A 15177-nucleotide genomic window follows, 5' to 3' on the forward strand; every position below is an offset into this window, starting at 1 on the left:
GTGGATCATGCCTTTAAGCAATGCAGCCAATGACACCACACAGCTCCTCTCAGTCCCGCCCCATCCAAGCCATGTGCTCATTAGCAGTGGCATCTGATGTGGAGAATGCATTGAACGTAAAGGCCTCCCAGGATCCTGCATCTGGAAAAAAACACCTCCAGACACATGAGGTTGGGGTGCAAAGGTTTCAAAATTCCCTGCTGAAGCCTGTGCTAACTTGGTCACTATGGGAAAATCCAAGGAGCATCTGAGAACAAAGGGGAGGGTGGAATGGTTAGAAACAACAGCCCTCCTAAGGCAAGCAGGTTCCAGGTTAACTTACCATGTGGGAGAGTCTGGCAATGATCCTCATATGGTGATATATTAATTAAAGTGATTCCATTACCTCCATCCCCTGTAGTCAATCCGGTTCCCACCCACCCCAAGCTGGTTTGTGTGTGTAAACTGGTGAACTGCTCTACTGCTGGAGGCTCCCCACACATTTCCCAGGTTTTAAAATGCACAAGTCGTTTTTACAAGTATAGAAGGGCTCTTCCATTTCAAACAGTCACCCTCCACCTCATGGAACGATGGGGAGAGGAGAAGAGTGAAATGTGACACCAGTCTTAGCTATCCTATACCTTTGACCAAAGAACAGTACACTCCTCCTATCTGGGATGGTTGTCCTCTTCTACGGAGGATGCACCTTTGGGAGGGACCCACATGGAGCGGTGAGGGAGGAAGGGGACACCCGCCTAGCCAGCCAGATTGAGCATATCGACCCTGGTGATCAACGGGGTGACAAATGTCACTGCCAGATCACCCTCACATCCCAATCTTAGCCACAGAAAAATAAGCCCCAGTTATCAAGAGTTTAGAATGCACTGACTTTAGCATATACGAAGCACAAAGACCTTGGAAGGAAAAAAAATATTCTTGAGTTTATCTGAAACGAGGGAAAATAAACTGCAAACACATGACTTGCATGTGCTTGAATGCTGTCACCATTTTTTCAGGTCACGGCTAGGGACGGAAAATCCAAAGACAAGGCAGCCCAACTACCTGTTTAACTGCATCAACTCTCTGCCACCAAAAATTTAAAAAAGAAGCATGCTGTGGATGCAGTTATAAATCACACACTGATTTAAACACATGGATAACAACAGTGAACCTGATTGGAAGAGGAGTTAACAAACATATTGCTTCTTTTAGACCAAATGTGGCCACAGTGAACAAAGCATTTAATTACCCTATTTCAGATTTCTATAGATGTTGCTCTACCTTATGCTTTCCCATGATCTAAGCATATATAATTTTTATTTGCTTTCCCACAGCCCTTTTTAGATTACAACATCTGAGAGGCTGGGCAAGGGCTTGCAAAGAACAATGTTGCCATCAGCAAAACTATTTTTCATCATGCATTTCAGCAAAGCTACTGTTTTTCTTTTCCTTTTCCTGCTCAACACTTCGCCCAGGAGCCCTGGATTCAAGAGAACTACACCCCTACCTAACGTTTGTGGTGCACCCTGACCTGACCTGAAGTACCAACCACTCCCCTCGGTTGTCAAGGTAATGTAAACAAAGGCAGCAAACTTTGTCCAGAGGCATTCGTAGTCAGCTGATACACAAATCAAACTCAGGCCGTGTTTTGAAATCAGTGGAAAATGTTTTTGCCTTGTAACCAGCTTAGCTATATTATGATCTCCAAAGATGCATCTAGTTCCAAATTGTCCAAAATCCCAGTAAATGCCAGAAGCATCACTGGCTCCCTCAATAAACGGCACAGTGGTACCTTGGTTTAAGAACAGCTTAGTTTATGAACAACTTGGATTAAGAACGCTGCAAACCAGGAAGTAGGTGTTTTGGTTTGTGAACTCTGCTTTGGAAGCAGAACACGTTCCGCCACCTGTTGAGTGTAAATTGAGTCCCCCACTGCTATGGGAAAGCACGCCTTGGTTTAAGAATGCTTTGGTTTAAGAACGGACTTCCGGAACAGATTAAGTTCATAAACCAAGGTACCACTGTATTAGCATGGTGTATTGACTGTAGAGCTGTCACATTTACACACCTATAAACATGCATTCATGGCATTCTGCTATTCTGTCCTGTCACCTTTTTTCTTTCCAATGAATTCAGCCTGCCTCTGCTAAGACAAATCATCCCCATGTCACTTCATCATGGCCATACCTGCGTCCTCTGGATTTAACTGTGTAGGAATTTCCCATCATTCCACTTCAGCTCTTTGCTGCGGAACAGGAAGCCTTGAATAATTCCGCTGAAAAGATGGCGTGGAACACAACAATTCCACGGAGCACAGCTCAGGCAGGGGAGAGTCTACTGCCTACCCTCCACCAGATAGTGAAGTGAACACAACCACAACAACTTGCAGGAGGCATGAAACTCACTTGGGCAAACCATTCTATCTAAGCTTACGACATCTCAGAAGAGAAATTGTGAAGACAAAATGGAATAGCCCTATGTGCATTACTGCATACTTCCTCAAGGAAGGGCAGAAAAACAGATAGGATATTTTAAATACTTGCTGGCCCAGCATCCCCATTATGCTTCCTACTGCTGAAAACTGTCTGTCCCACCCTAGCTACCCCTTCAATTCTGCCCCATCTTACTAAAGACCATAGTTAAAACATAATACAACATTTCCTATATTTTATTAAATTATATTTTAAGACTACGGTACCCTTCATCCTGGAGGATCGCAGTGCAGCGAACAGAAAAGAACCAACTTTAAAACCAAGTTAATATACCCTTAAAACCATTCCATAATTCAGCAGCGGACGCAAACCAAAGCCATGCTAGACTTATCCACCTTCAAGTGGCATCTTCCGTTGTCACCTAAAAATCGTGAGTGCGGGAGGTAGCTGTATCTTCAAAAGAAAGGGAGCTTCAAAATTGAGGTTCCACCATGGAGGCCATGTTTTCTGTCATGGCAAAACAATTATTGGGATGAGTTAGCATATTTACGTTACAGTCTGTATCATGCTAAGGAACCAAAGTAATTTATGTGAAGATTTAGGCAGGGCCGTCTTGAGCGGATCACGTGCCCTGGTGCTGAGGGGCGGAGATCGCTCTGCCGCCCGCCCCGCCCTCGCAGGGCACAATTGGTTTCTGCGCGGCAAAGCGGCACCCTCCTTCCCAGGCCGGCGCCCAGATTACCAGCCCCGCGCCATGGTGCACTGCGCCACCGGGGGTCTACGACGAGCCGGGCCTGGATTTAGGATGGTACATGGGAAGATCCAGTGATGCTCTTCCTTGACCATGTTTTGCAAATCAATGATTCAAAGTTAACAGACTAAATTAATATGCATCTGCTAAAGAGACACAATTTAAACATATTTTGGCACAGAGATATAACCAAAGGAACAGAAATGTACTTTAATAGAGAAGACCAGAGAAGAAAATGCTAGGTGACAACCTATGGGAGAAATCAGCAAAAAGGCCAAAGAAAAAGAAACATTGCTGCCAGCCAAGAACTTCTTGTTTTAAAAAAACATAATCACCAAAAATTATAGGAGAATTAAGATTTTAGGATACATTGTAAATCTAGATGGTATTGACTTACATGGATGGTGGCCTACCTTTGAGCAACACATAGCTCGAGTGGTATATGCTAAATATTGAAAGCAAGAAAAAAAAATCCCAAACAATAAATGAATACACTCTGAGGAAGGAATACACCTATATTGGTGTTAAGGAAACAATATCAAGACGGGATTGTTTCATTAAAAAATGGGTACTCTTTTTAAATTTCTGCAATCATAAATTGGTCACAAGCAAATGTACTTCACAATGCTACTATTATTCATATATTTTATTTCTCACAAAAATATCACTTAAACCTAATAAAAACCCCTGTAAACCAAACACCACCTCATCCATGTACCAATTTGATACCCAATTACTGTAATCAAGAGGAAAATAATTACATTTCTATTTCAAAAGCTTTCCACAGGATCTGTGCAGCCTGCTCAAGTTATCCCTCCAATTGCAACCACTCTGCCTAAAGCCACAGTGAAATAAACACAAGTAGCCAGTTATTAGTTCTAACCAAAAGTCAACATTCACTGTAATATAGACTTGGTGAAAGTCTGGCACTCCACAGGAATCTGGCGGTTTTCTTACCTGAATAGATGTTGTTAGAGCCAATGGATGAACAGCCAATCTAGTAGTAAGACTTTAGCATTCGAATATGGGTAAGCGAAATATTTTTAAGTAAGAGACCATTGTACCAAGGCCAATCCCTTTGATATTTAAACCTACTACTGTGCTAACAAGAATACCTCTATCTTCACTGCTGAACTTAAAATACTGACCTATTAAAAATGCTCTGCCCTATTAACATTTATTTTAGATGTATTACAGATCAGATCCAGTTCTACGTTCCTTGACATTTTCTTCAATGTTCACCTCTATACCTTTTCCTCCTGTTCCAAATGTGCAGAAGAATACAGGTGTTAGAAAGTCTCAAGACGCAGATTTTTATCACAGGAACGAACTGTCCTAATCACAAGAAAATCATGGTACAAGCCGAGTCTTGTTCCATCCATGGTTTTTGCTGTGCTAAAATGTAAGCTTATCAGACCTTTGTCCAGTTAGCGTGCCCCCCCCCCTCCAGCAAGGAGAAAGGAGTCAAACGACACTGGTTTGGGTTCAAGAGAAAAGGCTTTATTTTGCTAATTTTTTAATGGGCATACTGGCTTCTTGCTCTATCCCACAGTGGGAAACCTATCACATCTTGAAGTCTCCCTTCCCTATCTGGTCCGTGGACCCTACTTGGATGCCCTGGGGGTAGGAAGACTGGAGGGGTGTGGCTGGTGGAATACCGTAAGTGTACAAGCACCCACAGGTATATGTTCCCGTTACCCAATAGCGTTTAGGGAGATTAAGGTGCATTAAAGTTGCAAACGAAGTCTCAGAAGAACAAATATATTCATTCCAGCAAAAATAGGAGTGTATTCATTTGTGCCAGGCCTCATCTCCCAAAATAGCTGTGCAAATAAAAATACAAAATAGTTACAAATGCGAACAAGGGCAGTCTTGCTGTGGGCCTCTAGCCGTTTGAAGTACAGTGGTACCTCGGTTTATGAACACAATTGGTTCCGGAAGTCTGTTCATAAACTGAAGCGAACTTTCCCATTGAAAGTAATGGAAAGTGAATTAATCCGTTCCAGATGGGTCCGCGGCATTTGTAAACCGAAAATTCGTAAACCGAGGTGTTCATAAACCGAGGTTCCACTGTATCAAATTTGAGCTTCAGCACCACTCTTCCCTTCTCCTGAAACTACGTTCTTCCTACCTTGACCATAAACATATTGGACAAGGAACATGTCTCTTTAACACCTTGCACGCCTCTCTTCCATTCAACTGCAAGCTGTACAAAATTCCATGTACTTATGCATACACGCATGGAAAATGCAATCCTATCCATGTTTACTCAGAGCTTTACTCACATCCCAAATGAGTGTAGCTCATTTCCAGGCAAGGGTGAAAAGAAGTGCAGTCTTAGTAAAGCTTTCTGGAATGTTTAAATCTAGGTTCATTGCAAGGGCATGGATAACAAAAACTTTGACATCTCTTCAAATGGTAACCCCAAATAGAACTAATCCACCAAATATTTAATCATGAAGCTGACACTGGAAATTTCTCTTTTAATATCACTCCATCAGTATATTAAGTATACTTGGGCTTTGATCAGCAACTTTACAAGGAAGATGGTGTCACTGGTTGGTTATTTAATGCCAATAATTATTTTATATCAATAACTGAAAATGAAGAACTATAGGTCTGAAATATTGCCAAAATACTGCAAAAGTGTGGTAGCATCAGTAATGCAACTGGAGAGAATACATGCAATGTTAATGTGTGTTACTGACCATATGAACATTCCAAGGGAATCCATTTGTAGGACTTTCACAGTGTTCCGTCATTTTGTGTGTGTGCATGTGCGTGTGTACCATGCGTTTATGATTCTGCATAATTCCTAGGAAAAACTGATGTCGCATATTCAATGGGAAGTACCCTGAGGCTGCTGGCTATATAAGACTGATTGTATTGCTTTGATTTGCCAATCTGTATTTTTGACACACATACATGCTCGAATGAGCAAGGACTCTCTGCTTGTTATAACCAGCCGCTACTATGAACCTCCCTGAAGTTACTGTGAGGCAGCACTAAGCTCAAAGAAGATTGTATTTAAATAAATAAATAAATAAATAAATGCAAGAGCATGTAATTCAGTAACATAAATAAATAAAAAATAAAGACAATATAAATGAATAAAAATTAAAATTTTATATATATACACACATAAAAAGGCAAAGGGACCCCTGACCATTAGGTCCAGTCATGACCAACTCTGGGGTTGCGGTGCTCATCTCGCGTTATTAGCCGAGGGAGCCAGTGTACCGCTTCCAGGTCATGTGGCCAGCATGACTAAGCCGCTTCTGAGGAACCAGAGCAGCACACGGAAACGCTGTTTACCTTCCCGCTGTAGCGGTACCTATTTATCTACTTGCACTTTGACGTGCTTTCAAACTGCTAGGTTGGCAGGAGCTGGGACCGAGCAACAGGAGCTCATTCCGTTGCGGGGATTCTGATCGGCAAGCCCTAGGCTCAGTAGTTTAACCTACAGCGCCACCCGCGTACATACATATATATACAAATTTGGGTTGTTTCATCCACAATCCCTAGAATAAATAATTATTGGTGTTGGAGAAACTGTACACTTTTTAAAGAATGATTTGCTTTATCTATAAGTGACTTATAAGTATTGACTTATAAGTATTGCCCTTGAGGTCTTATTGTTACTTGAAGCTGGAAAGACTATTAAGAATTTCACAGAGTAGCATATTTCACAGGAGGGATTTGAACACTGCCATCATCATTATTATATAAACTAGTTTTTTGGCACATAGCTGAAAATAGGATTGTCAAGATGTCTGCCAAGACAATGGTTTTATGCCTTCATTTATAAAATAAGGCTTTATGCCCTTACTGTTGTCCCAAAGTGAGAATTTTGGGTTAGGCAGCTGCTCCTGCACATGCCACATGATGGATGGTGGAAGGCATAATTACTAAAATTCGGCCTTCTTTAGATACTGCACTCTAGTCTAGCCCAAATGAACTAGAATTTTAAACTAATAAAAGCCCAGATGTGCTTATTCCTCTAAATGAGAAAAACTTGCCTGGTACTTAATTTAACACATTCATACCGGTATTCCCAGGATTCTACAGTGGTTATTCCACCTAGCTAGCTGCTCAAACCTACCCATTTCATCGAGCATCCAAACTCTGCTTCACCTTCCATTTCTTCCTATTCCACAATATTAAGTTCTTACAATTTGGTATGGAGGTGTGAGCTTGGGTTGGGTGGGGGGAACAAGAGGAGAGAGCCATTTGTAAACCAGTCTGGTCATAACTGTAATATGGCACACACAAGAAATCTGAATGTGTTTTCAGGGCAGTCTGTTCTATGGAATAGAACAGGGAAAATATCAAAACAAAACTTTCCCAGCCACAGATTGTAACATGGGATTCAAAAGCAGTCAGCTCGGCCGTATGCTGGCCAGCTATTGCTAGACAACTGTGCTATTTTTGGTATGTGCTATTGCTTCATTGCTCGGCTGTTTGGGTTTCATTTTGCATAGTTTTGCATTATTTTAGTGGCGTTTCTGTTAGGTACTTTTAAATTTTTCTGAAGCACTGTGGTATTTTTGGATGAACTGCAATGTATAAATAGCTTAAAGGGGGAAATACAGCTGAAAACTGTGGATAATGAGTCCCCCAGACTTTGTGTTCACACATTCCATGGCTATAAAGCCAAAATAGTAATCTTACTTTGGATCTGGAACCGTGGTCACTATGCCTTATGTATAGATAATAATTGCTTGCTTAAAACATGGCCATTTCCCTGTTTTGAGTGCTGCTTTTGCATCAGGTAGGGAGGTTGGCCTTCAAATTTTTATTTGGCATTAAATTCATTTAAGCATCATCATCTCCATAAAGTACTATGTAACCTATCAATACAACCTGATATTTACAGACATTTTCAGCAAATGCAATCCATGGAAAAACACAAAAGACAAGAACCTTCATTAATCTAGAAAATGAGCCTCCGTGTCTTTTCTAAATGCAAATGATTACTGCCTCCCAAGAGTTATGGAAAGATAGGCAGATCTCCTATTGATATGTGCAATCAAATTTCACAGAATAGCAGCCTGGAAGTACAGCTGATAAAACTATACCCAAAAGATAACCCAAGTCTAGATCGGATTACAATTATGATTCAGAATGTGGCGCGCGCGCACACACACACACAAGCATGAAAGTGATGCTCCAAGTTGCATCAGATCCAATTTCCAATTTACAAATGCATAATGTACTAGTTAAGATTATTCTGAATGGAAAAAAGAAGCCTCACAGATATACACATCTCTCCAGTACTGAATGGGAAACGGTCGGAATATAACAAAATTTCAAAAACGGAAGACTTTGTGCCTTTATATCAATCACCTTCTGCTGCTGTCGAGCTGGCAGACAATTGCTGCAAGTTATTTTTGCACAGGCGCAATAAGGAGCAAAGTTATTATCTTCATCAACACAATTGAATGTTACCGGAACATGTCCTGCATAAACTCTGTTGACTTTGCTAGAAATGGGAGATAACAAAATCAATGATGTGCATGGAGGGGAGGGGAGAGGGAAGGAAAAAGAGAGCCACCTTTCACAACACACTATAACCTTTTCCAATAAATGTTTTGCATATTATAAAGGTAGGCACAGAGAAATATATATGTATTTATATATCTGCGGTGTACACACACACACACGAGTCCACCACAGCTTCTTTCCAGAAAGCTTGTGAAAAGCATGATAATTCTTAAGAGAATTAATGACAGGGAGGGAGAAGGGAAGATGTCAATGGAAGAAAAATGACATATATGACCTACCTTGCAGAAGGGCTCCATTTCGCTTGAAAAAGGTGCTTCCTGGCCAAATAGGTGGACCTGATGTGCTGAAGGCGATAAAAAAAGAAGTGTAAAGAAAATCTTTATGTGATTTAGCAGTTGCCATAACTATACAGTCTTCTTCCTTTTCTTTTTTTTAAGTGTGGCATCTGTTTCGCTGTGGTAAGAACACAGCATTTTGCTTTTAAAGAGTAGGGCTTAGCTCTTCATTAAAAAATAATTATTATTTAACTATCATATTCTATTCACAAGAAGAAACTCAGCCCAATGTCGGCCCACACACTTTTAAAAAGGGAGGGAATAGAAATCTAGAAACAAAAATATTTCTCACACACACAAAAAGCCATAATAAATTTATAGCCTCGCAAAGCATACATTAAACTTACTTCTGAAATGCAAAAATGTTTTACACACTCGCACTCTATAAGCCAGATCTCACTTCCCATTTTAAAAAGTATAAAAAGTATAAACCAAAGGGCAGCACCTGCTGCTTGCATAAACCGACCCTGAACCAGATGCTGTTTTATTGCAACCTAGAGGACAACTTCTTATAGTGGCAAAGGTGGGTCTTTCCGGGCGCAATCTTCTGGAAGTTAGGCTTCACAAGTGGCAGTATGAATTTTGAGGTTTGCATGTATATATATCAACATGTTTGTACACAGGCATTCTGCCTATGAAATCTGTCTACAGGTATGTGTGTGGATGGATCATGTCTATAAATGTGTATGTGCACAGGTCAAATCACATGATGTTCTACAAAGGTTAACAATTTTCTCCAATTCAAAGGCTTTGGGGTATCAGAATTGAAGGAAGACATTATCTCCTCTTCAGCTTAGAAAAAGGGTTTTTTAAAGCTACATTAGATGCTCTTGGTTAAACCCTGAAGCCATTTCATCACACAATGCTTAAAGGCAAAACACACCCACAATGCTGTGAGATTTGGGGCCAACTTGAGAGCGGCATATCTAATCATCAATGGCATCACTGTAGCTAGGAAACAACTCTTGATATGCAAAGACTTGCAGCTTTATTTCAGGTTTGCGGCACACTATCAGCACTAAATCAACTAACCAAAGACATTTGATCCAATAGATAAATGGAACTATGTCCAGTTATTTTATTAACTTCATTGACATGAAGACGTCTGAAAGTTTAATCAGGCAAGGTTTACAATCTGCCACATCCCTGCTCTGCTCTGTCTTAATAGATAGAATAAATTGCAGCTAAGGAAATAGATGGAGGCACAAATAGTCATCATCTTCTTACGGAACGATCATCACATTACCGCCAATTTGCACAACCTTTAGATTGATGAATCAGCCCAACCTTCACATGTCTTCATGTGCAGGTTATAATTATAGTCATAGCAGGTGTATTAGAGAGGATTAGCTGCTTCTACAGGCAACAGCTGAGACCCCCCCAATAGCCAACATAACTGCCTTGCACATGTCAAACACTGCATTCTGCATGTGAATACCCCCTGCATCTATATTCAGATGCCAAATCCTTTCTATCACACCATTTCAGCCAAAGTACATATTGCCTAGTTTGTTAAAAGCAACAACAAATAATGTATGCTATTTTATTTATTGTTGTATGTCGCTTTGGGTTGCATTCTGTCCTCACGGTGGTCAAGCAGATTCCTGTGGGAAGCCAACAAGCAGAACCAAAGCTCAACAGCACTCTCTCCACCTGCAATTTCCCATTGACTGGTTTCAGAGGCACTGCCTCCAACAGAACAGTCGTTGTGGCTAACAACCATTGAAACCTTATTGTTCATGAATGAGTTCTGTCCCGACTTCCCTTCAAGTCTACTATAGGCTTATAAACCTGGAAATGGTAAGCTTAAGGGGGTAAGGAAAGAGAAGAAAGCATCCATTAGAATCAAGATCTTTCAAAAAAGACTGAAAAATATTCCCTTAAATGGGATGCATCTTCTACCAAAATATAGAACGGTGGGTATTTCCCCCACCCCACCCCACCCCCGGAAAATGAATTCAATTTAGAAAAACGAAGAGGAGGAAAAGGCAATTAGTGCCTGACCACAACTAGTTACACAAGGAAGATTTTACACACATGCACACACTCGGTCATTGCAGTTGGGTGCCTTGCAACATTCAAGTGACATAACCATAGCTGCCAAGTTATCCCTTTTTTAAAGGGATTTTCCCTTATGCTGAATAGGCTTCCTCGCGAGAAAAGGGAAAACTTGGCAGCTATGGACATAACTAAGCTAATAATGTGAGAACAGAAGCCTCTTTTTTGTAAGCCTCGATTTAGCCAAGTCATCACTATTTCTCCCTAAAATTAGGTTTTAATTTCAGTTATTATGTGCCTTTACTCAAGGAGAAGCAAAAACTTTCAAGTACAGCACAAAGTGTTTTCCGTGTTGAAAAAAGGGGCCTGAAGATGTCATCATTTTCATGAAATTCCTCTTAAACTTCACACAAGATACACAGGCCTACCGCAAAGTTGAAAAGTTAAATTTTCTATCCGTTACAAGTGATGGCATATTATTGACCTACAGCATTAAAGCCAATTCATGTTAAAACCAATAATGGTTTTAGTGATCATATGGTCTTTTTCAGCTTTCACCTCTTAAAGGGATTGTAAAATCATAAAACTCAACAAGCACTTCATACACTTCCAAAACCTCAACAAATCTATTTGTGATTTAAGGGGGTGGGGGCAGTGAACTGAGGGCATTCAATGGAAATGACAAAAGTAAATACTATATTGGCAGCACTCATGCAAAACAGGTTTTTATCTGAGTCAGGAGGGGGAGAAACTAAGCTACGAAGAACAATCAACCCCTTTCCAAGAAACCTAAACCCCACCCCTGGTAACCCAAGAGTTCTCTGAATTCCCTGCACATTGGCAAAGCACCCAATGCTTCATAGTTGTTTGTACAGGAGTCACAAGGTCTAGCACAAGATGGCACTGGGCAAGGCTAGCAAAGCAACCATTTTGGGGCAGATCCTGGTGTCATGGCCCAAAGAATTTCCATCCATGGGAGACAGAATGCCTCAACAGGGCTAACCTCTGCTTGAGGAGGAGGAGTGGTTCAGAGTGGAGTCAAACGGTATTTCACCAAAAGGGAGGGGGGAAACCCCATAGCCCAAGGCATTCTGATTACTCGAAGTCTTGTAGATTATCTTGTATGTTTTTTTGTATATGGGCAGGGGGTTTAAAGGACCAAAGTTCAATGATAAGAGCACATTCTTTGCACGCAAAGGTTCCAAGGTTTAATCCTTGTCTCTCCCCCCCCCCCACACCCCTCAGATATGGCTGAGAAAGACCCTTGCCTGAAACCCGGACCCGGAGAGCCACCAACAGTCAGTGCAGATGATACTATGGACTGGCTGTACGCAGAAGGGTGGTGGGAGGCACCAGCCAGGGAACCCCCAGGGAAAGAAGGCTCAGCGCCAGAGGGTTGCTAGTGGGATGGTGATGAGTTGTCAGAGGGAGAAGGAGCAGGCTAGGAGGAGGAGGCGTCAGAAGCAGAAGAGGTGGCAGGGTTTAGTGAACAGGAAGATGTTGCAGCAGTTCAGACACCGAGGTAGAAGCGGGGTTGGGGAGGAGTAGGGCCAGGAGGCAGGGAGGCTGGCTGCGGGAGGAGCCAGGGAGTCTCCCCCTCCTGCTGCGACCAGCTCCCTTCCACCCTGCTCTCCTAGAACACACAAGAGTACAGTGGTCCCTCGGCTTACAAACGCTTCAGGTTACAAACTCCGCTAACCCATAAATAGTACCTCAGGTTAAGAACTTTGCTTCAGGCTGAGAACAGAAATCATGCAACGGCAGCACGGCGGCAGCGGGAGGCCCCATTAGCTAAAGTGGTGCTTCAGGTTAAGAAGAGTTTCAGGTTAAGAACGGACCTCCGGAATGAATTAAGTTCTTAACCAGAGGTACCACTGTAATGGAACGGCCAGATCAAGGGGGGGGGGGTTGTGTGCAGATGCAGGCTGAGACTGCATGAGAAAGACCTTGGAGAGGAGTAGTTCTAGTGGGTAGGGACCTTCAGCCCTTGCAAATGTTTCATTGGGGCAAGACCTCCAGCTGTGGTTTGTTTCCTTGAATAAAGGGTTAACTTCACTGCCCTATGGTGATTTATTGTTTTGTTGCTGACCTACCCAACTCCAGCCCTGAAAGCTATCTGACTTGGGTAAGGAAGCCACTTGTGTTTGACACCAGGGGTCTTATAGCCCTTCCCTTTGCAGTCTCTAGAAAAGGTACAGTAGCCAGAATAGGGGGAAATTGCCACACTCTTACATACCCAAGTCACTTCACTAGTCCAATAAGCTCAGTATAGTTCCCACTCACTGGTAGCAGCTCTCCGGGGTTTCAGGCAGGGAAACCTTGCAGCCCAACCTGGAGATACCAAGGGTAGAATCTGGGGCCTTACGCATGCAAAGCCGAAGCTCTACCTCTGAGTTACAGCCTGTCTGCATCTTGACTGCAGAACTGCTTTCTGAGTGCACATTGTGCTTTTTGCATCTTGCCCAACAGCAGCTACTGTTCCAATATAAATCAAGCCCAAGACTTTATGACTGGCAGGAATTGAAAGGAGCTTAGTCCTCACAGCTAGTCTTCATATCTATGTTTATCAATAATCACTTGGCAATCCGAAAACAACCTTCAACAACGTACAATACAATGATCTGCTAACGTTTAGGGCAGGAACGAGGTAGAAGTAGGGTTAGAGACCGTTTCTTTAGCCAGAAGTTCTACAAAGAATTACTAATATATAAAACCTAGTCACAGCCCAGGCTACATTGCAGCATTATAAAATTTTGAAATTAAAATGAATATTTATGTCTTGCCATCGCTTTGGTAAATTTTGTTAACAAGATAAAAGAATTTACCGCTCCATCTGACAGCTGCTGGCAGTTAATATCACAATTAGGTGTTACCTAGCAACAGCTAGCAGTATTCTTCACAAGTCAAGGAAGAGAAGAAACAGAAAAGTAACTGGACTAATTAAAATATATTTCAATATTTTAATGTGTTTATGCCAAGACATTTAGGGCACAATCCATCTAATGTACAAACACTTTTAAAGTCTACTGTTTTCAGTATTTAAAAGTGCTTGAACTCGGGATGGATAGGGCTCATAATATTTTTACTACATTGCAAAATAAACTAATGTTGGGGTTAACAATTTCTCATTATCCCCAGAAACTTTTCCAAGAAATATAAACGAATTAGAAATAAACAAGTTAAAATCTTCTCACCTCCACCCCTCTTCAATTGTTAGTATGTAATAATTCTCCTACCGTGTTTCTCATATTATAAGACATGTCTTATATTTATTTTTTCCTCAAAAAAACACACTATGGCTTATTTTCAAGGGGTGTCTTATTTTTTTTCCTCCTCCTTCTGCCGTGGCCGGCATTGCTGCTACGCCTATCACTATGTCTTATTTTCGGGGTATGGCTTATATTCCTTGAATGCTTAAAAATCCTGCTATGGCTTATTTTATGGGTATGTCTTAAAATATGAGAAACAGGGTATTTTCATATTTCTACAGCAATCTTGCTGGGTGATACTAAGATCTAAGCTACTGGAATCATGCTATACAAATTGGGGAGGACCCCATGCCTTTTTTCCCCATGAACAGCAAACAGGAGTACTAACTACCGGTAGTACTTCAAGAACAAATTTATATATACTGCTTGGCATAGTGGCAAAGAGCGGAACTCTCTGGTTCTGCAGCAGAGTTCTGGCCGAAGCAATTTTCTTAAAATAGTTTTCAGAAGACGTGAGCAAAGGATTGAAAACACCTGAGTCCCTCTTGGGTTACTTACAACATATCCAGTATAACTTTGGAGGAATGTATTTTTAAATCAAGCTATCTAGTTCAAACACTTAAGCATTTTGACTAAAGCTTTCCTCTCTCTCTTTTTGCCTGTTTCTGAGAGTGCTGTTAAGATTTCTTTGAAAGCATTTCCTCCTCCTTCTCCACCACCACATTTTACCTCGGTGGCATTTGTAGGGAAGTTGCCAAGGGAAAATTAGGATGCCAAACATGTTCAATAAAGCTGTGGGTTAATGAAACAATGTTTAAAAATGTTTCCTTCTGCAGACAATTTTTTTTTTTTAAAAAAAGGACTTGTAATTTGTACACAAATCTGCTCACAAGTAATGGGCCTGACTGGTAGAGCCTCTCCCAAGACTTCAGAAATGGGCCTCTCTCTCTCTCAGCCTGGCCCTTTCT

At 41.4% G+C, this 15177-nt stretch overlaps 1 protein-coding gene across 5 annotated transcripts in view; it reads right to left on the minus strand.

The window, feature by feature from the left end:
• The window catches only part of FOXN3 (forkhead box N3), a 164660-nt gene that overhangs the window by 66764 nt on the left and 82719 nt on the right, over nucleotides 1-15177 (minus strand). For all 5 annotated transcript variants that reach the window (XM_035107446.3, XM_035107455.3, XM_035107437.3 and 2 more), the window contains exon 4: nucleotides 8946-9010. In XM_035107446.3, coding sequence (XP_034963337.1) covers nucleotides 8946-9010 — 65 coding nt within the window. The remainder of the gene's footprint in view (nucleotides 1-8945; nucleotides 9011-15177) is intronic.

The sequence above is a fragment of the Zootoca vivipara genome, chromosome 1 (assembly GCF_965207765.1).
Source record: "Zootoca vivipara chromosome 1, rZooViv2.hap1.1, whole genome shotgun sequence".
NCBI lineage: Eukaryota > Metazoa > Chordata > Lepidosauria > Squamata > Lacertidae > Zootoca > Zootoca vivipara.